This window comes from Enhydra lutris, unplaced genomic scaffold (assembly GCF_002288905.1).
Source record: "Enhydra lutris kenyoni isolate GAN:26980312 unplaced genomic scaffold, ASM228890v2 scaffoldscaffold26, whole genome shotgun sequence".
In the NCBI taxonomy this organism is placed as follows: domain Eukaryota; kingdom Metazoa; phylum Chordata; class Mammalia; order Carnivora; family Mustelidae; genus Enhydra; species Enhydra lutris.
The window spans coordinates 531,611-555,148 of record NW_019154110.1 but is presented as its reverse complement, the minus strand read 5'-3'; the positions used below and the strand labels follow the sequence as shown (position 1 = coordinate 555,148).

The 23,538-nt window shown below is 54.6% G+C and overlaps 1 protein-coding gene across 1 annotated transcript in view; it reads left to right on the top strand.

Moving 5' to 3' along the window:
* Positions 1-21,409, top strand: part of LOC111151526 (RAP1 GTPase activating protein 2) — a 182,050-nt gene extending 160,641 nt beyond the window's left edge. The window contains exons 15-25 of the mRNA XM_022509576.1: positions 2,413-2,484; positions 3,003-3,089; positions 4,685-4,819; positions 11,439-11,576; positions 13,187-13,314; positions 15,661-15,774; positions 16,016-16,133; positions 16,564-16,690; positions 19,920-19,996; positions 20,439-20,477; positions 21,349-21,409. Coding sequence (XP_022365284.1) covers positions 2,413-2,484; positions 3,003-3,089; positions 4,685-4,819; positions 11,439-11,576; positions 13,187-13,314; positions 15,661-15,774; positions 16,016-16,133; positions 16,564-16,690; positions 19,920-19,996; positions 20,439-20,447 — 1,005 coding nt within the window. The 3' untranslated portion in view covers positions 20,448-20,477; positions 21,349-21,409. The remainder of the gene's footprint in view (positions 1-2,412; positions 2,485-3,002; positions 3,090-4,684; positions 4,820-11,438; positions 11,577-13,186; positions 13,315-15,660; positions 15,775-16,015; positions 16,134-16,563; positions 16,691-19,919; positions 19,997-20,438; positions 20,478-21,348) is intronic.
* Positions 21,410-23,538: the final 2,129 nt, after the last annotated feature.

The following is a 23,538-nucleotide window of genomic DNA, read 5'->3' as shown; positions in this document are numbered from 1 at the left end:
TCCAGGAAGGAAATTGAGGCTGAGAGCTTAAGTTGCTTAAGGCCCAAGGCCACAGAGCCTGGAAATGGTGGAGCCAGAGTCGCTGTCCAGGCTTACCTGTGGTCTGCATCCCTGAGCCGTCGGAGCAGGTGGGAACTTGCCTCTCAAACTCTGGTGTACATAAAAGGTTACATTGCATGATTTTTCAGACATGAATTTTGTCCCTACTCTGCCCTGTTAGAAGCTGAGCCATCACTCAGACTCCCTCTCTTCCTGTCTGAGTTCGCACTGGCCCTGATTCTGAAATCCTACAGAGGTCTCTGGAACCCTATGCAAAGCACACCACTGGGGAGGGGGCCTGTCTGGGTATGCCCTTCCCCTCCCGGCTGATCTGGTGCTTGAGCACCCTGGCACAGATCGTGAAGGCTGCCAGGCCGCACTGCTGTGGCATCTCAGGTTTGCAGTCCGGGGAGGTGCCCTACCTCCCTGGTGTATCCTTGTCTTCACGGCCCAAGCCTCCTCCTGCTTTCCATCCTCTCTCCTCAGCCCTGCCCTGCCCCCTGCTGGGAGGCACCTATGGACTTTAGAAAACGGAAGGTGGGGTTGTGTTCTGGCAGCTTCTGGTTCCACCCAGCAACCCACCTGTCCTCAAGAGAAGGGAACAGCAGGGCATATGGGTCACTCAGTCATTAAGTTAAGCGTCTGCCTTTGGTTCAGGTCATAATCCCAGTACCCTGGGATCGAGCCCTTCAGGGCTCCCTGCTCAGCAGGAGGCCTGCTTCTTCCTCTCCCATTCCCCCTGGCTTGTGTTCCCTTTCTCACTGACTCTGTCAAATAAATAAATAAAATCTTAAAAAAAAAAAAAAAGGAACAGCAAAGACCCAGGCACTGTGCTGGAAAGGGGTCAGGAGAGGGAACCCTGTAGGGATAGACAATGCACGTCTATCACCAGGAAGGGTCCTGTCCCCTGCTTTTCTGTGGTGGGCTTATCTGGCTGGGAGATTCGGCCAATGGATGGCTGAAGCTCCTTAGCCAGCCAGGATAGACCACTCTAGCATAAGCCGGAGTGGGGGCACTGGGGTGGTAAGAAGGCAGAGGCCTGACCTCTGACCTCTTCCCAGGTGCCTTCCCACCACCCCCCCTCCAGATTCCTGTGCACAGTGGGTGGTGCTGGGGGACTGTGTTTGGCAGCAGGAACCAGCCTGAAATCCCGTCAGCTGAACACACACCATTTCTTAATTCCAGGCATGCAGACAGCCTTAGCTTGGGGAGGGAAAGCTGTACTGACCAGCTCTCTCCCACTGTTTCCTTCCAGAGCCTGGCAGGGCCTTCCCTTGGCTGGGCTCCGAGCTGCCTGCTCGCCCGGTCTGGCAGAATCCCTGCATCTCCCCTACTTCATAGGCCAGGGAGGCTGGCAGCGTGCCAGAGTCAGGCTCACGTCAGCGGCCGTCTGGGAAGGGGAGCGGGCAGAGTCTCCAGAGAGGCCTGTGGCCCTGTGGGCTGAGAACAGGTGAAACCAGGGCACCTCCACGCAGGGAGAGCCGCTGGCGTGCAGGGTCTGTCCTGAGCCTGGGAGCCCCCCACACAGAGTACCTGGGTGCTCTCACTCCATGAGTTCCTGCCTCCCTGGGCTTGCCAGAAGGGTATAGCATGCCTAGAGCCTGGGATGCTCTGTGCAGAGTGCCTTGATATCCCCCCCACCCACAGCTGCCAGCCTGGGCCCTGGCGCTCCGTTAGTTCAAGCCTCGCCTGGACTGTCTGACCCCGCATGTGGGTTCAGGGCGCCAGAGCACTAGTTTACCCACCGCGCCAAGGCTCCGAGGAGCACGTAATTGTTGCACATTCCTGGCTCCGTCCCAGAGCTTGTGATTCAGGAGGTTTGGGGTGGAGCCCATGCAGTCGGTATTTATTTTTCAACCACTTTCAGTGATTCTGCTGTATGGCCAGGTTCAGGAGTCAGTGTTGTGGGAAACGAACCCCATGGCGGGGTCGGGAAATCTGGATGGCCCCAGTGTCTGGGCCTCTGTTTCCTTATCAGTGAAACAGGGTCAACAGTTCTCACTTCGCCGTCTCCGTGGGATTAATATCCAGTCAGATGAGGTAACCAGATAAGGTCTCCTGGGCATTTGTACTGCAGTAGAAGCCGGGGCCCAGGCAACTGCTCAGTCCTGGGCAGTCATCTTGCCAGACTCACTGCCAGCCCCCAGGAAGGCAGACGAGAGCGTGTGGATGGCTTTGTGCAGCTTGGGCCTGCTTGTAGCGGCAGCTGCTTGGCCCTGCTGGTGAGTGCTCACGGGAGCTTGTATTTGAATTCTGGGGTAGGGAGGACATGTGCTGTGAGCCGTGGGCGTCCCTAGGGCCAAGGCTCGGGAAGCGTTATCATCCTCAGGCTGGATCTCCTCCCTCCTCGCCCACACCAAGACTCTGTTTCAGGTCTCAGTCACGGCCCGGGAAGATGTGCCTGTCTTTGGCCCCCCTCTGCCTAGCCCTCCTGTTTTCCAGAAGGTAAGAACTTCCCCTCTCCGCTCTTCTCTTCTCCAAGACTCCAGGTTTCAGGATCTGAGCGGCAATGGCTGGAATGGGGGCTAAATCTGGGCTGGAGGCCCCTTTGGCAGGCTTGGGGGAATCTCCTCCCTTGGGGGGTCTCTCTCGCCTCTCCTTGTGCTACCAGTCTGGCCTAGCACAACACCCCTTGTCAGGGTATTTGACTCCGGGGTTGCCTTTGTGGGAGAAGAAGGGTTTTCACACGTACGCCACAGTCCAAGCAGCCTCAGCAAGTCTGGCCTCCAGTCATGGAAACAGTGTGTGGGGGATTGATTTCTCAGGACTGGGACACCTGGTTTCCACCAGTTGGCATCTTAGCAGGTGGTCCACGTCTGGGCTAAAAGATGACCACATGTCAGAAGGGGATCCTTTAGGGGGTCTCCCCAGAATCCCTGTTCTGCATACCTGTTCCTGTGGCTGAAAGCACTTTCAGCCACACCTGGGGCTGGTGGCGTTGCAGAGCTTTTTGTCTGTTCCAGGGCCCGGAGTTCAGGGAGTTTCTGCTCACCAAGCTCACCAACGCAGAGAATGCTTGCTGCAAGTCAGACAAGTTTGCGAAGCTGGAGGTGAGAGCGCTGTTTCTGGACATCTTCCCCCTGCCTTCCTGGCTGCTTGTTAGCCAGCCTCTCCTGGGGGTCTGTTCTTGGGGGTGCTCGAGGCGAGGAGCACTGTCTTTGCCCACCCCTCTAAGCCTTCAGCCCTGTGTTGATATAGGAACTCTTTCTTCTTGTGGAAACTCCACCCATACCTTAGGTCTAGCCAACCATTCACCAGTCATTTATTGAGAACCTGCTGTGTGCCAGGCTCTGTTCTGTTCCCTGTGATACAGGGGTAAGTGAGCCACGGTTTCTGCCTTCCAGAGCGCTTGGGCTGGTGGCAAGGGGCCATTACTTAAGAGACTGGTTATGGTACGTGTTGGCACTGGGCCATGATGGAGGCCAGCACAGGAGCTGTGACTGCTTCTGCCCCTGAAGAACTGGGATGTGTTCAGAGAGGGCTTCTTGGAGGAGGTGGCCCTTGAGCTGCTGGATCTGGATCTCTGATGAGCCTTTTGCCAGGAGGAAAGCTTGGGGAGGGCTATTCCAGGCATGGGAAACAGCAATAGGCAAAGGCTAGGCAGATCAGAACATGACTTTTGAGGGAGCCCCAGAGGGTGTGAGGGGGGCCTGAGAGGAGGACTCGTGTTGGGGTGGAGACTCAGTGGAGGTGTTGTTTGGGTCAGATCAGGAAGGGCTTTGAACTTGAGAAGTGATGAGGTGCTCATAAAGTACTTAGAGTAATGGTTTGCTTTGTGTGTTAGATTACTCTGGTGTCAGTGAGAAGAGCAGCTCGCTAGGGAGGAGGGCAGGAAGGGTGGCAGGTTAGAAGCTGTTATAGGATCCCAGGACAGGGGCGTCTGGGTGGCCCAGTCCTTAAGCGTCTGCCTTGGGCATAGGTCATGATCCCAGGGTCCTGGGATCGAGCCCAGGATCAGGCTCATGCTCAGCTCCCTGTTTCTCCCTCTCCCTCTGCCCCTTCGTGTGTTCCCTCTCTTGCTGTGTCTCTCTCTCTGTCAAATAAATAAATAAAAATCTTAAAAAAAAGAAAGGGGAAAATAAAAGGAACCCAGGACGGATGAGGGCAGCTTGCTCAGATGGGCTGCAGGAGGAAATGGTTTGGGGTCAGGATCCTGTGTCTAGGGTAGGGCGAAGTGGAATGGTGGGGTAGCTCTTGGGTCTTTTGCTGGGGCTCTTCACTGACCTGGGGGCCTTTGGGAGACGAGGTCTGTGAGAATCTGCTCATCTGGAGGTCCCCAAAGGGGCTGCTGCTGGCATGTGTGAATGGTGCCCCCTGGAGGTTGAACGCATGGCCCTGGCCCAGCACCTGGATGGAGACGAGCAGTGAAGGCAGTTGGGTACACCAGGTTGTGGAGCTTGAGGCAGAGATCTGAGCTGGGAGTCAGCAGGGTAGAGCTGTGGGGTGGCCCATGGAGAGGGGGTAGGGGAGAGATCAGAGGCCAGCCACAGAGCTTTCCTGGTAACTGCAGTGTTTGTGAGCATGGAGCCCTCGGTCCACACTGTCCTCCAGATGCTGGTGGCTAGGTGTCGGCAGCCCCCAGGAGAGGGTGCACCTCTCTCCTCCTCCATGCCCACCCCGTAATCTCCACCCTCTTTCTTTTTAGGACAGGACGAGGGCCGCCCTGCTGGACAACCTCCATGATGAGCTTCACAGCCACACTCAGGCTATGCTGGGACTGGGCCCAGAAGAGGACAAGTTTGAGAATGGGGGCCATGGGGGATTCCTGGAGTCTTTCAAGGTACAGGCATGAGAGTGGCTGGCACATTGCATGGTGGGGGTGGGGGAATGCACAAGGGAAGGGGCCCAAGGTCCATGGGGTCCTGTCCCTAGAGCCCTCATGGCAGCATTGCAGTGTTGGCAGAGGGTGGGGCCTCAGGAAGCACGAGTGGTCAGAGCAGCCAGCGGTGTCTCCAGCATCCTCTCCATCCTTCCTTGATGTGGATCATGACCTCTGGGGCCAGGGAGTCTGAGAAGCAGGGACAGGGAGAGAGTTAGCAGTGGGAGAGTAGCCAGTACAAACCAGGCACATTACTGCCTTCAGCATCGTCTTCTGTGTCAGGATGAGGAGCTCAGGGCAGGAGGACTCGAGCAAGGACACAGTCTTTGGGGTCTTTAGCAGCCAATGTGTGTGGTACTGCCATGAGTTTTTCCAGCTGGCAGGGTGTTGGAGGACCTGGCCAGGGCCAGTGCGACGGAGTTACAGGCAAGTAACTCCCTTCGGACTTTGCAAAAGGAAGAACTTCCAATCATAACATAACCAGCTGCTAAGAGAAGCAGTAAGCTTCCAGTTCCTGGAGGTATTCAAGTAGAGCTCGGCCAGCCCCCGAGCCAGTGTGAGGTACAGGGGGTGTATTGTCCCATGCTTACTGAGTGCTCAGTGGTCCACACAGCCCTGATAGCCAGCACCAACTCTGGCTGTTCTCCTGTGCTCTCAGCGTAGCAGATCTCGTCATTCCCACACACACACAGTGGGAACTGGCTGAGGGAGGTGGCAGGACTGCTCAACACCTTACAGTTACTTAGAGGTAGAGGAACAAGCTCTGGTTTTCTGGTTCTTAGGTTAGCATTCTGCTGGACTGCCCACTGCAGAGTGATTGGTAAAGGGACACTGTGTGCCTGTGTTAGAATCCCAGCTCGGTGTGATCTGCGTCTCTGAGCTATGGCGCTCTCCTCTACAACACGGGAGTGATAGATCAGACCTCTGGAGTGGCCACAGGAGATCCCCGAAATAAGACCTTCTGACTGGGAGAGTGCGCATTGCCTGGGACACAGTGGATGCTCAGTGAGAGCATCAGCGGCTGGTGTTGGCTCCGGTGGATGCTGGACACGCGCCATCCCATGTGAGGCCTCACAGTGGGGATACTAATTCATTCCTGTTTTAGGAGTCATGCGTGTCATTTTACACATGAGGAAATGCAGGCTCAAAGAGACAAAGTAATTTGAATCCGAGTCTGCTGGGTTGCAGAGCCCATCTTCTCCACTGTCCTGCCCCTGGTTCCCAGGTCCGTTAAGATTCCACCCATGCCTGGGCAAGCCTGGGGTCTGTCCCTGGCAGCCCAGCTGGCCTTGCAGATAGCAGGGCACGGCTCCGTTGGCCCCCCTTTGAGGCAGCTGCTGATATTCCTCCGGGGGTGGGGGTAGGAGGGTGGGAGCTGAGCTGCCTGTCCAGGCTGGTGGGACATTCCTGGGGCATCTGTTTCAGGCCTCATGGACAGCGCAGCCAGGGCGAAATAGGAGAAAGTGGAGATCAAGAGGAAAGGGGTGTGAGGGAGGGGAGGGGCTGGGGAAGAAAGAAGGCGCCAGCTCAGCTAGCCCAGTGGTGGTGGGGTGGGGAGTGAGGCCCAGTAAATGGGAACTCCGTGTAGGCTCCACCCCTCCAGAATATCACAATGCTCCCACGTCCCAGAGTAGCTGGAATTTATATATGGCTTCAGCTGCCATCATGTGGCATAGTTTGCAGGTTTTAAAGTAGCGTGTGTTGCTTTCAGTTTTGCAAGTTTCTTTCTGTATTTGGAAGTTCAAGTTTTTTTTTCAAGTTTCAAAGGTTTTTATAAACTAGAAAAGCCTGCGGGCTCTGGACACTGCCCGTGGTGCCCATGGAGAAAATGGCCCAGCAGCTACATGTGAGCTGGGGGTCTTGAAGGAGGGCGGCCTGAGGCCTTTTGTCTGGTCCCCTGCCTCTGGAGGAGAAGCCATTGATCTGCCCTTGACTCCAGTGGCTCCAACTAAAGGGGTCTCTAGGAGGGGAGAGGCTTCAAGACTTTATCGTTACTCGTCTTTGATCCAATAGTCCAGGGCCATTTCTTTTTCAGCGCTTAATCCTTCCACTTGCGGACTGAAGATAGCTCGGCTTGTGCCTTTTGCTTCCACGCCTGTCCCTGAGGTAGCTCTTATGGTGTGCGGGAGGGGCTGTTACCAGCAGTCACACAGAGTAAGCCTTCAGGGCTCTGATCATTAAGATGAGCTTACCGGAGTTGGGAACATGGGCTCTTTTGCCCTGTCCCTTCCACCATGACCGTTTTGTCTCCCAGGCTGTGGAGGCCGAAGCTAGGGGCATGGAACCCAGGGGCCCTGGGGTTTTCTGATTCCTGGGCTGTGCCTGTGGCCAGGTCTATGGTCTGAACCAGTTCAGGAAACCACTCATTTTGGTATTTCTTCATTCCTCATGGAGTTCCTTACCCTCACCTCCATAGGATCCCTCTTGGAACAAGTGCACAAAATGATTCCAGAAGGAAAAGTTGTGTTTTCTGTCTCCTTTTGGTAAAAGGTCTCATCTCCTGTGGAAACAACTGGGAATTCCCAGGGCTAAAAGCAGTCTCAGCCATCCGTTCCCTGGCCTCTTGGGATGATTCTTCCCTCTTCCAGGAAGCAGACCGATCGCTGCCCTAGATCGTGCTGCCCGGCACCTCCCACCATGCAGGCTAGTCCTCCCTTCTCACTTCGATTCTGCTGGCTGTCATTTAAGCTTTTCTTCCATGAGAAATGGAACAGTTGGTTTATGGATGTCCAGACCTGCTTCTCAAACTGAGTGCTTTGAGATAGTCTCAGGGATCTGCCAGTTCTACCAACACTTAAAAATTTTGCATTTTCACTTAGATGATAATCTAAAAATATACATATTTCCAATTATAGAGACCAAACTTTTGCAGTGAAACTCACAATTAAAAGAATTTGTGTGGCATAAGTAGGTATCTTGCAAATGCTGTCTGTGGGACCACTGTTGGGGGGTAGGGGGTGTCTGTGGATAGATTCTTGGTCTTGAAGAAATATTTTCCTTTATAAAAGAGCTCTACGTTATTCACTTTTGAAAAGTATTGATCTCTAGACCGTTGTTCTCAAATGCCATTCTCTACCACTGCTAGCTGTTGATGCAATTTTTATTGGTCTGTAATGAAAAGAAAAAGTAGCGCTCCTACATGATCTGTATGCAAAGCACGTGTGAGCCACATTTTGAGAAACAGGGAGCTAGCCCACTCCCCCATTAATGTCGTCGTGCAGAAGGGGGAATGAAGGACCAGGGAGGAAAAGGCCCAGGGGCAGATGGGGACCATGGCAAACAGGGACCACTGTAGGTGCATTTCTCCCAGAACTCTCTGGGGTGGGTAGTGGCAGTTAAGGTGCCAGCGTGCTCCAACCCTCAGTTGGGGTTGGAGTTGGGGCAGCTGGGGCAGCCTGGGTGGCTCATGGGTCGGAGCTCTGGTCTGTGCAGATGTGAGGGAACATTGCCCTCTCCTGTCAACATCCATTCTTTATTTGCCCTTCTAGGGGGAACAGAAGACCCTGTTCCATTCCTCAAGGTCCCTCAGGGTGCCTCCCAATTAGGTGTGATCTCAGGAGGCAAGCAGTTAGCAACTTTCTCCCTAAGCAGCCCTCTCTCTGTTGCTTACCTGATACAGATAGGCATCCTGTCACTACCCCCCCCCCCGCCTTAGTGCTCATGTCTGTGCTCTGTGTGCATTAAATTTGTGGAATTGAAACAACTCCCAAAACCCATCTGGAAGCATAAGGAAGCACAAACCCATAAGAAGCAAGGCCTGTGTTGGGCCCAGAAGAGACTTGTTCCCTGCATAATGCTAACTAGTAGCTCACATCCCTGCTGACATGCAGTGATAAAGAGAAAGTGACACCATGTCTGTTTTCTTGCCCCCCCGCCAAAGGAGAGTCTGTTCAGAGAGATAAGCCGTGGGGTGAGCTGAGGGTTGGAAAACCCATCCGGACTGAGGAGGGACACCGGAACCAGAGGTGGTCAGCTGGGAGGAGAGCAGACTCTGGGGACAATGGTGTCCTCAGACAGTTGAGGGACAGTTGGGTGAGATACGAAACAGACTGGCCTAAGACTCCAAGCCCTAGAACTGGTAAGACTTCAGCTCGGTGCACAGAAGACCTTTCCAAAGGTCAGGCTCTCTACCATGGGAAAAGGCAGTTTTGAACGTAATGAGCAAGCAGAGGGGAGTCTGTCCTTTCTTTTCTTGGCCCTTTCCCTGACTTTTCTGCCCGGTTTGAGAAGGCTAGTGTTTCCAGCTCAACATCACATTGAAACGTAAAATACTTCAGACCATATCACTGGGTGATTTTGTCCAACTCAGGCTTCATGTCAAGGTTTTGAGTTAGCCGTTGTGTCCCTCAGCTCCATCCCTCAGAGTAGGGGGTGGAGAGCTGGCCCCCAGCGGGCAGCTTGTATACCAGACATCTGGCACGCATGATCTCCCAGCGTCCTCACGCAGGACCGTCACCACGTTGTATAGACGAGGAGTCCGTGTGCCAGAGAGGTTCATACATGGTGTTGGGAAGACCAGGATGCAACCCTCTTTCTGTTAGCCTCAAGCAGCAGATGGCCACCGTGCCCATTCCAGGGATTCTCTGCCAGCCCATCGTCTCCTCAGACTCCTTGTTGACTCGGACAGCAGCACCAAGGTCATTTGAGGAGAAAACATCCTTCCTAACATCAGCCCTGGAGACTTTTTTTGGAGGAGAGGCTAGGAGCCCTTGATTTCTAATCCTCCAACCACTAGTTTAGTTTGGTGTTCAATCTCGACCCCTTTTTGGGATACCAGGGACCCTTTCATCTGGAGCCCAGGGGCCTTTCTTCGGGACCTTTTCTGTGAGTGCCTGTCCTGTCTGCCTCTAAGAGGTGCGGGGATTCAGTAAGTCCACATCTGTGAAGCTCTGTAGACCAGATCCTAGCACACAACATCCGGTCTTTCTTGGAAAGAGACTGTGAGGAATGTGTCAGAACACACACGATATCGTTGATGGTGGCGGCACCCACAAGGGCCCCAGCAGAATGTCACGGGGCTGAGGTTTATGGAGAACTGACTCACTTAAGGAACCTTGCTGGTTTTTTTTTTTTTTTTTTTTGGAACCTTGCTGTTTATCCCGGCGCACCTTAGTGTGGTGCCACAGCCAGTCCTGCTCTCAGTTTTTCAAAGGGTGTGCGACTTAATGTTGACTCTGGGTGATGGAATGAATAGAATGTATGGGCTGGAAACTGTCACTAGGCGATTCTCTTCTGTGGTTTAGAAAGGGAGAGCCATGATGTCCCTCAAGTGGTATCTTTGACTCACCCAGGAGGGGCTGGATGACATCAGGGGTAGGAGGCTGGGGGGCTCCGTGCCTCATTTGCAAAAGTAGCGAGTCTCCAGGGCACCCATGTTTGCAGATGGCCCTTCTTCCTGAATTGGCTTCCTGTATCCATACTGTTATCCTTCTGAGCCTGTTTTCTGAAGCTGCATTCCTGAGGACCTCAGCCGGCTCCCACAGTGAGGAAAATCCACGAGCCCACTTAACGAGGAGGCTCGGGGTGACTTATGGCTCTGTGGGGTCCTCGGCATCCAGATTCTTTCCCTTCCCCACTCTGCCATCTTGGCTTGTTGCCTTCATCCCACGGGCTTGATCCCCACACCCCGGAGTGGCTACTGCAGTTCTGGTGCAGAATGTCGCCTCTCTTTTGGCCATCCTCAAGCTCCCAGCCACCATCCCCTCAGACCCCACTGGCAAGGGGAGAGATTTGGCAACCACCTTAGACTGATTGATTTAACCCCTTGTTCCACTGAGGAATATGGTGGGGATGGCCATTTTACGTGAGCAACACATACCTCCATTTGTGTATCTTGGCATGTGTCTGCCCTCTGTTCTACCTCCTACTAGCTGGGGGCCCCTGGTCAGGTCCCTTGGCTTCTCTGAGCCTTAGCTGTGAGATGGGATGGAGGAGAGCCACACCATGGGCTAGTGGTGAGATTACATTTGAGCTCTTTGCAGAGAGCCTGGTGATCATAAGTCCCCAGTAAACGTGGCTACTCTTCTTTTCCACGTGCTGCCCATGTGTCTGTCCTTGTGCCAGGACCAGGGGAGTTGCAGGAGAGGAGTCAGAGAAGGTCAGGCCTGACCTCTGTCTTAAGGAGCATCCAGTCAGGGAAACCAGATGTGTTCCTAGAATTAGGGCAGTTCTCTAAAAGCCAGGGCCTGTGGGAGGGTTCGCTCTATGTTAACTAGCTGTCCTCACTGTGGTTACTGCTCTTGGGTCTGGTTGCAGAACACCAGAGACCTGCAGAGTGGTCTGGGGGTGCGGTCATCACCTCCCAGGCCTGTCCCTGATGTAGGCTCAAAGCATTCTTGACTGTAGCTGTTCTTATCCATGCACATGGACCAGCAAGTCCCGACCATCCTGGTTTTCCCTCCTGGATGTGTCACTGTTTGCCGACGTGCCCTTTGCTCTTTGGTGGCCCTAAGTGGGCACAGGGCCCTGTGTGGCCTGAGTGTGCCCAAGCGAAGGGCTGTGTCTACAGACCCCCTGGGAGGACAGGGGCATCTGGTGGGCTGAGCGCCAGTGATCGGGTCCCTGTCGCTTCTCCCTGCAGAGGGCCATCCGTGTGCGCAGCCACTCCATGGAGACCATGGTGAGCAGCCAGAAAAAGCAGCACAGCGGGGGCATCCCTGGCAGCCTCAGTGGGGGCATCTCGCACAACAGCATGGAGGTCACCAAGACTACCTTCTCGGTGAGTGCCTCGGGCCCTGGGGCAGCACACGGTTCCCAGGGAGGGTGCCTCTTCTGGCCCCCCACCCCTGCCCCGGGCCTGCAAAGGAGGGTCTGTTCACCCAGGCTTGGGCTGGGAGTCCAGAGCAGGGACTGGGGAGATTGAGGCTCTTTGGGGGTGACCCTAGGCCCTGCCTGTGATTCGCAGTCTCTATCCCAGGCACTGCTGGGGCTGGCCCAGACTAGAAGCCCGCCCATTGTCCTGTTCTAAGGGTGGGCCCCCCCTTAGAGTGGTTCTGGGGCATATTTCTCTGCCCAGTGTCTTGGGACTCAGGAGGGGTGTCATCACTTTGTTATTAACGATCACAGTAGCCACCCTGCCTTGCTGTGCACTAGGGACTGAGCGAAGTAATTCATGGACATTCTCTCATCTGATCCTCATAATAGCTATTTGAGGTAGGAACTGATGTATTCTCCATTTCAGACTTGAGGAAAGGAGGCCCAGAGAGGCTTAGTAACCTGCCCTGGGGCCCTTAGCTAAGCTGAAGGGCTGGGATTTGAATCCATATCTCCCTGACCCACAGTCTTTGCCGTTAATCACTGTGTGTGCAGTTCCCAAGGCCAGAGCCTGGTGTGGCTGTGGGTTTGGGCCTGGTCTCCTTGCACAAGCAACTGGCCAGGTGAAGGAACCACATAGTTGGTCCATTTATAAAAAACAAAGTGACTTTGGATTTATATAGACAAGGGTTTTCTTTTCTTTTCAAATAGAATACACCCACCTTGATACTCAGGATTAGTGTTCTAAGTGATCTTACATAATTCATTGAACTTACCAGATATTTTCATAGCTGTTATCTTGTTCCACCGAGAGGGTCTATGAAAGGAGCAGGGCGGGACAGTTATCCCTGTTCTGTGGATGAGGAGATTGGGGCCTGCATTAGAGGCCTGGTGGACTCTGAAGAATGACCACAGTCTCCCTTTCCTCGGTCCCGTGCTCAACCCCCTGCATGTGCTGACACAGAGCCACGTTCTTGGTGGGTTCTCAACAGGTTCCTTCGGCCTGTGGACCTGGCTTTGCTGCTCTCATTCCATCTTGTTATAGAGATGCCTGGCTTGGACCCACTTATTTGTGAGGAGAGTCAGAGTCCTGAGTTCTTGTCCCTTTCCTGCCATCAATTTGCTCTGTGACCTTTGCCCAGTCCCCTCATCCTTTGGCTCCTCAGCTTCTTCAGTGGTAAAGCGAGAGGTTGGACCAGGTCTCTCCCAGGGCCCCCTCAGCCATGTGGTTCTCAGTCTTTGACCCCCCGAAACACCCTGACTTTGGTATGCCGGGCTGTCTTTATGGTGGCCTTGACCCCTGTTCCTCCAAGAATTCTGGTCTTTGGTGATTATTACGTGGGGCCACAAGCTTTGGCTTAAGAACACAGGGGAACAGGCTGCCGTGGCAGGAGTCTTGGGGTCTCAGTCCCTGTTGCGTGGATCCTAGCCTCCCGAGCGACCTCCCTATTTTCTGGGATCTCCTGTAGACTCGGGGGTTGCAGGAGCTGTTTGTAGACCAGAAAAGGGGGTGAGAGGAAGGAGTTGGGGTCCGAGGTGGGCTGTGGGCACTCATTTCGGTGGTTTCATTGACAGCCTCCGGCGGCGGCAGCAGCAGCAGTGGCGGCGAAGAACCAGTCACGGAGCCCCATCAAGCGGCGGTCAGGGCTCTTTCCCCGGCTGCACACAGGCTCTGAAGGCCAAGGCGATGGCCGGACACGATGGTAACTGTCCAGCGTGTGTTTGTGGGTCCTGCCACTGCTGCCAGATGCCCAGCCTTGGGGATGGCTTTGTGCAGCTCTGGTAGATGGCAGCCTTCTAGCCTTGGTCCCCGCATTAGGTCACTCCCTCTGCTCCTCCCCCTGAGAGAGATTTGGCCAGGCTCTCTTCGGGACTTTCCAGAACTGTCTGTCGTGTCTGGACCCAAACTAGAAACATTGCTTGGATTCTTTTCTTTTCTTTACCTCCTTTCCCAACGCTCACTCAGGTGTTCACTCTTATCGAAGCCTTCTGCGATTCTGCCAGATAGTTCCCTGAACTTACGTTAGGGCTTCTAGAATGTTTTTCCTTTTGTTAAAAGCAGCTTTCATATTGCACCATCCTTAACCTGTTCTTGCTAATTGTCTTTCTCGTCCTTTAATGGTGAGCCCACTGGTTGTTTAATTCAGCAAGCAGTGTTCGAGTGCTTGCTACATGCTGGGGTCTACGCTCAGGCAAGAACTACAGAAGCCCCACACCCGGTTGACTTCCAGGTTGCTGCCCTGGATGGTGGTGGTGGTGGTGGTGGTGGTGGTGCCCTGAGCTCAGGCATGCAGGGTGAAGGGCAGGTTCACTGAGGGGGATGAAAAACTCTGTTTGGGACCTGTACTTGTGAGAGTCCTTATGGCCTACCCAGAAGAGAAGTGCAGAATTCTGAGTGGTCAGACAGCAGGCCTTGAGCTTAGGAGTGAGGCCTTGGCTGCAGAAGGGAGTCACTGGGGCACAGGTGGTGTTTAAAGATGGATCAACGAATATGACCCCCCAAGGGAGTGTGTAGAATGCCTGGGGAACACCAGTATCTCAGGACAAGGGGAGAAAGGGAAGGAAGACGAGAAGAAAGCCTGGAGAGGAAGAATTCCAGGAGGGAGGGTCCACTGTGTCAGATGTGCAGAGAAGCCCTACACCAGGGCCTAAACCCCTGCTTGGGGGGGACAATTAGGAGATCAATAGCAGCCTCATTAAAAGTGCACTGAGGCGCTCATGCCTCTGAGATGGTTGTCATCAAAAAGACACGTAATGACAAGTGTCAGCAAGGATGTGGAGAAATTCGAATCCTTGGGCTTTGCTGGTAGGAGCGGGAACTAATGCACCTGCTTTGGAAAACAGCTTGGCAACTCTTTGGAGAGTTAAACGTGGAGTTACCATATGACCCAGCAGTTCCATTCCTGGTCTACGCCCGAGAGAATGTATGTCGGCATGAAAACTAGCACACAGATGTTTCTAGCAGCATTACTCATAATAGCCCAAAGTGGAAAGGATCCAGATGTCCATGGCTCAGTGAAGGGATAAATAAAATGTGCTGTTTCTGGAAAATGGGATTTTTTTTTTTTTGCAATAAAAAGCAGTAAAGTACTGCTATATGCCTACAACTTGGATGAATCTTGAAAAGATTGAGTGAAAGAAGCCAGTCAGAAAAGACCAGAACAGGTCATGTGATCTCATTCGTATGAACTGTCCAGAACCAACAAATCCAGAGAGACGGAAAGCTGATCTGTAGTTTCCAGGGGTGGACAGAGAATGGTTATGTGTGGGTCTGGAGTTTCTTTAAGAGAGTCTAAATTGTTCCAAAATGAGATAGTGGTGATGGTTGTACAACTCTGTGAGTAGACTGAAAACCATTGAATTGGACACTGTTAATTGGGTGAATTCTATGTGGATCGTATCTCAGTAAAGCTCTAAAAATTGCGTTGAGGACAAGGCCACCTTGTCCCCAGCAGGGGGCACAGGACAGATGGTGGGCGGCATACTTGGTCTTTGTTGAACTCCAAGAGAAGGAATCCCTTGAGCCCTTGGCCAAGAGTAGCCCGTTGGCCAAGATGCCCTTCCCAGCCACCTTGTCACACAGATCCAGGGAGCTTGTCCTGTGGTCTGTATAAAGGGCGTCATGCACAGCGACCCTGCCTGCCCCGCCACTGAGCGCATGCGCATTGGGTTACTCTCCCTGCTGTGGAAATGCGTGTCATAGGCCCTCCGGCTCTTGACTTCGAGCCCTGCCAGGTGGGATGGCCAGCGTCGGTGGGGAGTGGATATGGGCTTGGCGGCATCCAGCCAGGACTCTTGCTCTATCACTCTTGACTCACCCAGGAGCCTGTGGTAGCCACTGAGGGAGCAGGGACCCCTGCTGGCCGCTGCAGCTGGAGTGGGCCTTGGGGGAATGGAGGTCCTGGTGGCTGTGCTCTGGCAGGGGATGCTGTGACCCCACAGGCCCTGTGGCACTGAGAGCTGCTTGGGCCTGTCTCGGGCCTGGGGGTGGGATGGGGGCTTAGGGGCTGGCCCCGCGACCTCACCCCTCTTTATTCCTCTTTCCTTAGTGACAGTGCATCCAGCAACCCCAAGACCCCAGATGGTGCACACTCTTCTCAGGAGATGAAGTCTGAGGCTTCATCCAACCCCAGTTCTCCGGAAATCTGCCCCAACAAGGAGAAGTAAGAGAGCGAGGGTTGGGGTAGGGCAGAGTGTGGGGGCAGGGCTGGCTGGAGCTGCCTGGAATGTGCTCTCAGCTAGAGCCAGCCTTTTTGCCTTGAGAACTCTGTGAAACACAAAAGCCAGCCGGGTGGGGGGGGGGGTGGGGGGCAGCACAGGGGAGGGGGAGTCACTGCCAGGTCTGCCCTGTCTGGGGGATGGGCTCCGTGAGTGACCAGGCCTGTCCTGCTCCCGTTCCCACAGGCCCTTCATAAAGTTGAAGGAGAATGGCCGAGCCAACATCTCCCGCTCATCCTCCAGCACCAGCAGCTTCAGCAGCACAGCAGGGGAGGGGGAGGCCATGGAGGAGTGTGACAGTGGGGTAGGTGTGGCTCCCTCCAACCCTGGGGAGCAGGGAGAGGCACCCTGGGTCCAGCCAGACTCCGGCTGTGTGCATTCAACTAGCTGCTGTGGGTAGAGCCCCATCCAGTCTTTGGGGATGGGGGTGGGGGGAGGCGGGGAAGGGGAAGTATGGAAACAAGAAAGAGATGGGCCGGTCATCTGTCTCTTCTCCCTGGGAGTGACACAGGAATAGCAGCAGAGGGCCAGGGGCCACACTGAGTGGGGTCCCTGCTGTGGGGTTCCTGGCCAGAGAAGAGAGGATTGGGGCACTTCTGGGGGCAGCAGAAAGACGGAGCGGGTCCATGCGGAATGTGGGAGGCAGTGTCGGTGTCAGACCTGCCATGGCATAGGCCACCCTGTGGGGCCGCTGAGGCTGGAGCTGGCCTCACTCACCCAGCCTCTCTCCCCAGAGCAGCCAGCCGTCCACCACCTCGCCCTTCAAGCAGGAGGTGTTTGTCTACAGCCCGTCCCCAAGCAGCGAGAACCCCAGCCTGGGGGCCGCAGCCACCCCCATCATCATGAGCCGGAGTCCTACAGGTCAGTGGGGTCTGGGGCTGTGTGCCCTGGGGCCGGAGGGGCGGGGCCTGTGTTGTGACCATGGGCATGAGCTCCAGCCACACCACAACAACCGGTTTCCGCTCCAGCCCCCATGTGTTAGGCCCTTGAGCTCTGCTAGCTCATTCTGTCTGTTTGCGGAGTGTTCTTATCATCTCCTTACTCATGGGGAAACCGAGGCTCTGGAAGCTCAGTGATTGGGTAGAGGAGTTGGGATTTGAAAGTGGAGGCTCTTTGGCTGCACCCCATCCCCGATGCTGGGTGCCTGGGCCGCAATAATGACCATGACAAGTGCAAGGGTACAAAGTGGGGTGAGTGTTGCAGCTGGAGGGAAACGTGAGTGGTTCCTTGGGCTGCAGTTCGCAGAGGAGACAGGTATGAGAAGAGATGGCAGATAGGATGCTGGGCCGGGGCCACCGTGGAGACCCTGGCAAGGACTTGGGTATTGTCCTGCTGGCAAGAGAAGCCACTGGAGGGTCTTATGTAGTGAAGCGCCATCTGGACTAGGTGGCCGCAGCTGGCTGAGTAGATGGGGTGGGTGGGCAGTGGAGGCAGAGGGAGATCAGTGAGGGGTCACAGTGGGCAGTGAGGGTGGCTGGGCCGTGGGTTGGGGCTGTCTGGAGCAACGGAGAAGGATGTAGATGCAAGAGATATCAAGGAGGTAAAATCTTCCACTCAGTAGTGGGGATTCAGGGAGAGCAAAGAATCTGGGCCCTTGGGGCTTCTGGGATCCTTGTGGTCAGACAGAGTATGAGGCAACAGCTCTGGGGAGGGGGGAGGGGTTGGCCCTCGAGGGGACGTGCATGATAGGTATGGTAGGGCACCATCACCCAGAAATCAGAGCATTGTCTGGCCCTCGAGGAGGGCAGCATCGTGTGGGGGCAGGTGCAGGACTGTGGGGTTTGGATCCAAATCCTTGATATGCGACTTACTGGTGACACCAGGCAGGTTACTGAGCCTTTCTGTGCCTCAGTTTCCCCAAGCAAAGGGTGGAGGGAACTGAATAGTTGTGGTTGATTGTGTGAAGATTAGATGAACTCACAGTCATCAGAGACTTAGAACTGTTAACCTGAATGTTGGTTAGGTTAAATGGCAGGAATAAAACAAGAGTGTAGTTAATAGTGCTCAACCTGGGGCATCCTGTTCCCGAGGGCGCATTTGACAGCATCTGGATGTGTTTCTGCTTCTCATGATTGTGGGAGGAGAGTGCCCTGCACCTGATGGGTAGAGGTCAGGAATGCCGCTAAACATCCGACAAAGGGTGGAGCAGCCCCCCCATAAGAAAGGATTTTCTGGCTCGAAACATCCATCAGCTGAGGCTGAGAAACTGGAGTCTGATGATAGAAGCATAGAGAGAGCCCATTCCTGGGCTTCCTGTCACATGGCCCCCTGTGCTGGGCAGCTGCAGGGTTGGCTTCCAGTCCTGGCTGGGGCAAGGACAGGTTCACTTCTCTGAGCCTCAGTCTCCCCTTCTGTAAAACCCCCAAACACCCGAACTCCTTGTTCTAATATAAATGCCGTGATTTTTAATAAGGCGTAATTAAATATTGAAGGAATGAATGAAAAAGCCTGGCTCCTACTTGATATTAAATAAATACCAAATCAAATAAGGTTCTGAGTAGTGGGAGGTTTTGAGACGGTCTGCCACTTGCTGAAGGTCACCCGGGGCACAGGGGACTTTGAAGGGACCTGGCGACCCCCTCCTGGGTTTCCTGCACCACACATGGGCTGCTGTCATCCCCTTCCCCCGTGCAGTACTGAACCCCTGGCCTCCCGCTGCCAGCCTCATGGAGGCCGTGCTGGGAACCCGCAGGACTGGGGTCAGTTTGCAGACCTCTGGGAACCTGTCATAAGCTGCTTGGCGCATCTGGGAAGAGGGGGATCCCCTGGGAAGGCCTGATGTCCAGCATCTGTGGTCTCTGATCCCCGATCATCAGCATGTCACATCTGGGTGCCTGAGGTCCTGAGAGGGGATTGGCAGGTCTGAGAGGTACTCACAGTGCTGGCTGGAGCCCCTCATCCGAAGCACCAGAAGGAAGCCAGTGGCCTCTGGCTGCAGTGAACTGACCTGTAAACTCCCCCAAGCAGAGGAAAGCCAGAAAGCCGAGTGGTCCCCCTGCCCGGGTGTGCTGGTCATGTTCCACGCCCAGCTTTCCCATGGCACACTCGCGCATGTGCACACACACTTGTGTACTGATACAGATAATGCTGCATTAGACTTCTTTATTCTAAATCTCATATTGCCAAATGATTCTCACCAAGCACTCCGATCGCTCTTTGTCTAACCTCTTTATGTGTGGATAACTGAAAGTTGCAGAGGACCAACAAGGTGTAATTTTTTTTTTTTTTAAGATTTTATTTCTTTATTTGAGAGAGCAAGAGAGAGAGAGAGAGCAAGCACAAGCAGGGGAGGCAGCAGGCAGAGGGAGAGGGAGAAGCAGGCTTCCCGCTGAGCAGGAAACCTGATGTGGGGCTCAGTCCCAGGACCCTGGAATCCTGACCTGAACCGAAGGCAGCTGCTTAACCGACTGAGCCACCCAGGCGTCCCCAGCAAGGTGTAGTTCTGACACGACTGACGATCGCTCTTTTGTCAGGAATGTAAGCCCGCCAGCCACTTCTTTGCTGAATCACATCCTAATTCTTGAGGGCCAGATGAGAACTGACTCCCATGTTTGTGCTGGTCCTAATGTAATGGGTGCAGACACGATGCATTTTCAAATCTCATCAGTATTTTTTTTTAACATGTTCTTCATTATTTGAAGCCTAGACAATGAAACAGTAGGACAAGCCCTGATTTTGGAGCATCCACTGCTTTCCATGCTTGGAGGGCTCGACCACGGCTGAGTGCTGGCCCGCAGTGCGCTGCCAGACAGATGGCCACAGACAGAAGTGACCCAACGACAGCTGATAACAGTAAAAATCAGTGCAATAATTAGGGAGTGAGGACTTTTGGGTATTTACTATCTTTGATGATTATCATTTATTGAATTGTAAATTTCTGTAATTTAATTAAAAAAAAATGCCTGGGTTTACCAAACATCTAACGTTTCTAAAAATTTCTAAAGATTTGAGAGTTGGCTCTGATAAAATGCCACAGGTCCGCTGGAGTGCCTAGGGGACAGAGGAGGCCCCCCCCACTTGCACCCCCCCCAAACAGCCCTAGTGACCTCTGTGGACCCGCCCACCTTTCATGGAAACTTCTTTTTCCCAGATCCCAAAAGCAGAAACTCCCCGAGGTCAAACCTGAAATTCCGCTTTGATAAGCTCAGCCACGCCAGCTCTAGTGCGGTAAGGCTTAGGGGCATGAGGGTAGGGGTGAGGGGGGTGGGGGAGTTGGGGGGAGCCTCCTGTATCCCACCTTCCAACCCCCTCCCAAAGACAGCTGTCTTTCCTGGGGGCCAGAGGAAGGGGTGGCTCATATAGCACACTGGGAGAAGGAAAGTTCTGGTCAGATCTGGTGGTGATGCCACAGTCCCCACATGGTGCAGGCATGTACCATGCATGGTACGTGGCCTAGGGGTGCTGGCCAGCTCTGCCACACCTCCTGTGTTAATGTCACACCCTCAGACACATGCAGGTTTGAGTTGGGAACTCTTGGCTCCTGGGGCCTCATGTCCCTTCCTTAGCTTGCAGCTCAGAGAGCTGCGAGCTGAGTGCACAGAAGCTTCAGTCGGTGGGGATTATGTTGTCTAGTTATTTAAAACTCTTGTATGGGTTTTTCTTGAAACAGGGTCACTAATGTGAAAGAGGAGTCCTTCGCTTGTCAAAGGTGGGTCAAGTGTTTGTCCTGCTGTGGCCACGAGTGGAGATGTGTCCATGTTAAGATCAGAGTACTCGTGGTCTACTAACCCAAGGGATCCTGAGCTGGGGAGGATCGCTTGCCTCCTCCCTGAAGCCTCTGGGATGGGGCCCGGGTCTGGGTGGAGGAAGACAGCAGACAGCCTCGGGTGCGGGCGGGAAGCGTTGCCAGGTACGATCTGCCCAGACTCACTGAGCCGGTCTCCCTGCCCTGGGAGGGGATGGCTTCCAGTAGACAGACGGGCCGTAGCCCAGACCTCACCTTCCTCCCTCAGACAGGGGATTCCTCCATTTGTCCCTTTGTCTCCTTGTTCTTGGTAGCCTTTCCCTCCTTGTATCTTCAGCCAGGGCTCTGGCCTCAAATGTGTCCTCCCTGCATGTTCAGAGATGTCCTAGTCCCTCAACACTGTGTGGGATGACCCGAGGGAGGCTCCTCCGCTGCGGGAGTGCGTGGTTTTCAGCAGAGTCGGGCCTGATTCCAGTTTGTCACCACCAAGGCCTGACCCCCTGCTGGTAAATTTATTAGGGAGCCATTTGCCTTCCCAGCCCTCTCCCCGCTGAGGAGGCTGAGTCACAGCTGGAGCCAAGTGGGGGCCACTTTGTATAAACCTGATCTGTGAAAAAGTAGAAGAGATAGTGGGAATTCTGACGTTCACCTTCACCCCGCTCTGTTCACCACATCGGTGTTTATGCCCAGTTGCTCACGCTGCCTGATGTCTGGCACCCTTGTCTTTGGCCCCTCATGTTCCAAGCCCTTTCAGGGGGCTGAAGCCACAGGCACAAGTTCTCCTTCCCTTCCTTATGCCGTGTTTGGTCATCCTCTCCCTCCTTCTCTCCTCCAGGGAAGCCCTGATTCTGTCTTGGAGAAGGCCCTTTCCCAGCAGTTTGGGGGTGCCATCCACGACTCTGACCGTCACAGCCCTGCTGCCCCACCAGCCACCTGCCCACAGACCAGCCGTCTGTCCCCATGTCCCGATCTGGCCACCGCCCTGCCTGTCCCCTAGCCAAGGCACCCTGTGAGCACTCTCTTTCTCTGGACAAGGCCTCCTCCCTCAAGGCTCCTCCTGCTCCTGACCGCCCATGTGATGTGTGTCTGGCCCATCCATCATCTTGTTTTGTGCACAGAGGAAGGAGTTGGGCTTGGGGGGATCTGGGCCCCGGGGACTTGGGTCAGAGACTAGTGGGGCAGAGAGTGGTGAGGTGGGGTGCGGGGGCCATCAGCATAATGCTGCACGGGGAGGGGGGCAGCCTGTGCCCTGGACGTGGCAGGCACAGTGAATCCATTTAGTGGTGGTGGGACCAAGATTTGTAGCCATCCTCCATGATGTTGTGACAGGAATCAGCAGTGTTGCTCCCACACCTGTGTGCTTGTGTGCTGGGGGCTGCTTTCTTGCCCACCTGCTGACTTCGGGCCTGGCACTGCCTCTGGTCCTGTGGCCAGTGTGTCCTGGGTGCCGGCAGCAGAGGCGAGACAGCTGTGTGAGTGTGGAGGTGGCCCCGCGTCATTGCTGTGGGACAAGACCTGGGCAGGTCTCTCCCCTCGGGGTGGGTGTTTTCCCCAAGGAGGGATGGGCAGCCCCCGAGCAGGAAGGAATTGAGGAAGAACAAGCTGGCGAGCTGTGCTCTGGGACGTTGGCTGGGCGGGGATTAGGCCCCTGCTGGTGATGGAGGCTTGTGGAAGAGTTCCCTGAGCCCACCACTGAGGTCAGAGCCGGGGAGGCGAGGCAGGGGGCTGACCTGTCCACCTCGGTTGATGTGTGGACACAGCATGTAGGCGTGAGAAAGGAGCGATGTCCCTCTGGGATTTCTACTCTTGGCGTCTGTGGTGGGCCCAGAGCTACCTTGGGGCTCTTTCCAGCTGCTGTGCCCTTTGGCCTGGTTGGTCCTCCGATCCCCTTCAACCGTGGGTCTGGAGGCGGTGGTCACGTTGGTGGGATTTTTATGATGTGGGCCCCAGCTAGAGGCAGCTCAGGGGCTGCCTGCCGCCTGCCCCCTTGGCCAGAGCCAGCTCACTCCCGGGAGAAGCTCCCCCTTTCCCTGCGTCTCACCCATCCTTGTCTGCAGGGCGGAAAGTCGCTTCTGCAGCCCGGCCCCCGGTGGAGGGTAAGGCGGGGTGTCCTCCGCAGAGCCCTGTGGGTGCTGGCACTTCGGGTGCGTGGGGTCCTGTGACACGGGATAGCCCCGGGGCCTTACGCTGGGCCCCTGCTCCTGGGAGCAGGTGACACAGATTTCTACCACCTATTTCATCTGCATTGGGATCTGGGCCTATTCCAAAGTCAAAGCAATCCCAAGTTAATGTCATACTTGTTTTTGACTGATGTGACAGTTTCCCCATTGCTTTGCCTTTAGAGCAAAACCTTGATCCTTTGTCTCTCACTCTTGTGGATATGGCGGGATCCCGTTTGCAGGCTGGGTGGACCTGTCCCCTCACACTATTTGGGAAATGTGTTTACTTAAAATACTAGTCCGGTAAAATTTCTTCCAGTGAGAAGGTCAACAAACGTCTGTTTAGGTTTTATTAAAAATCACTGTAGCAGCACCCACTGCTGGAATGAGGTCTGCGGATTCTGGCAGTGTTCTGTTGGCTGGCTTGCTGAAGGAACTTGAAAGGTCAAACTGCATTTAAAAGGAAAAAAAAAACAACAAAAGCCCAACTATTCCAGGTTCTGGCTTGCTTCTCAGGTAGCTGGTATTTACAGCTGCTTGGTGGTTGTGTTGTGTTGTGGTCTGGGGGTCCTCGGGAGTTTCCTGGTTGTCCCCGCCCTGTTCTCATACCTGCTTTCCTCTGCTGCTCCAGGCTGCTCCTTCGGCAGCCCCCACCTGCTGGGAGGGCTGTGTCCCCGCCTCCGAGCCAGGATGGCTGAGAGTGTCCAGGGACACCGGGAGGCACAGACATGCTTCCTACAAAACAGACCTGAGAAGTGGTCTCTACCTGCTCTTAGCTACTGGGGAGTGCGCTGGGCAGAGTCTGAAATGTTCCTCTCTCTGGGTCCTGTTTTACCTTCTTTAGAAAGCCCAGTCCATCTGTGGCT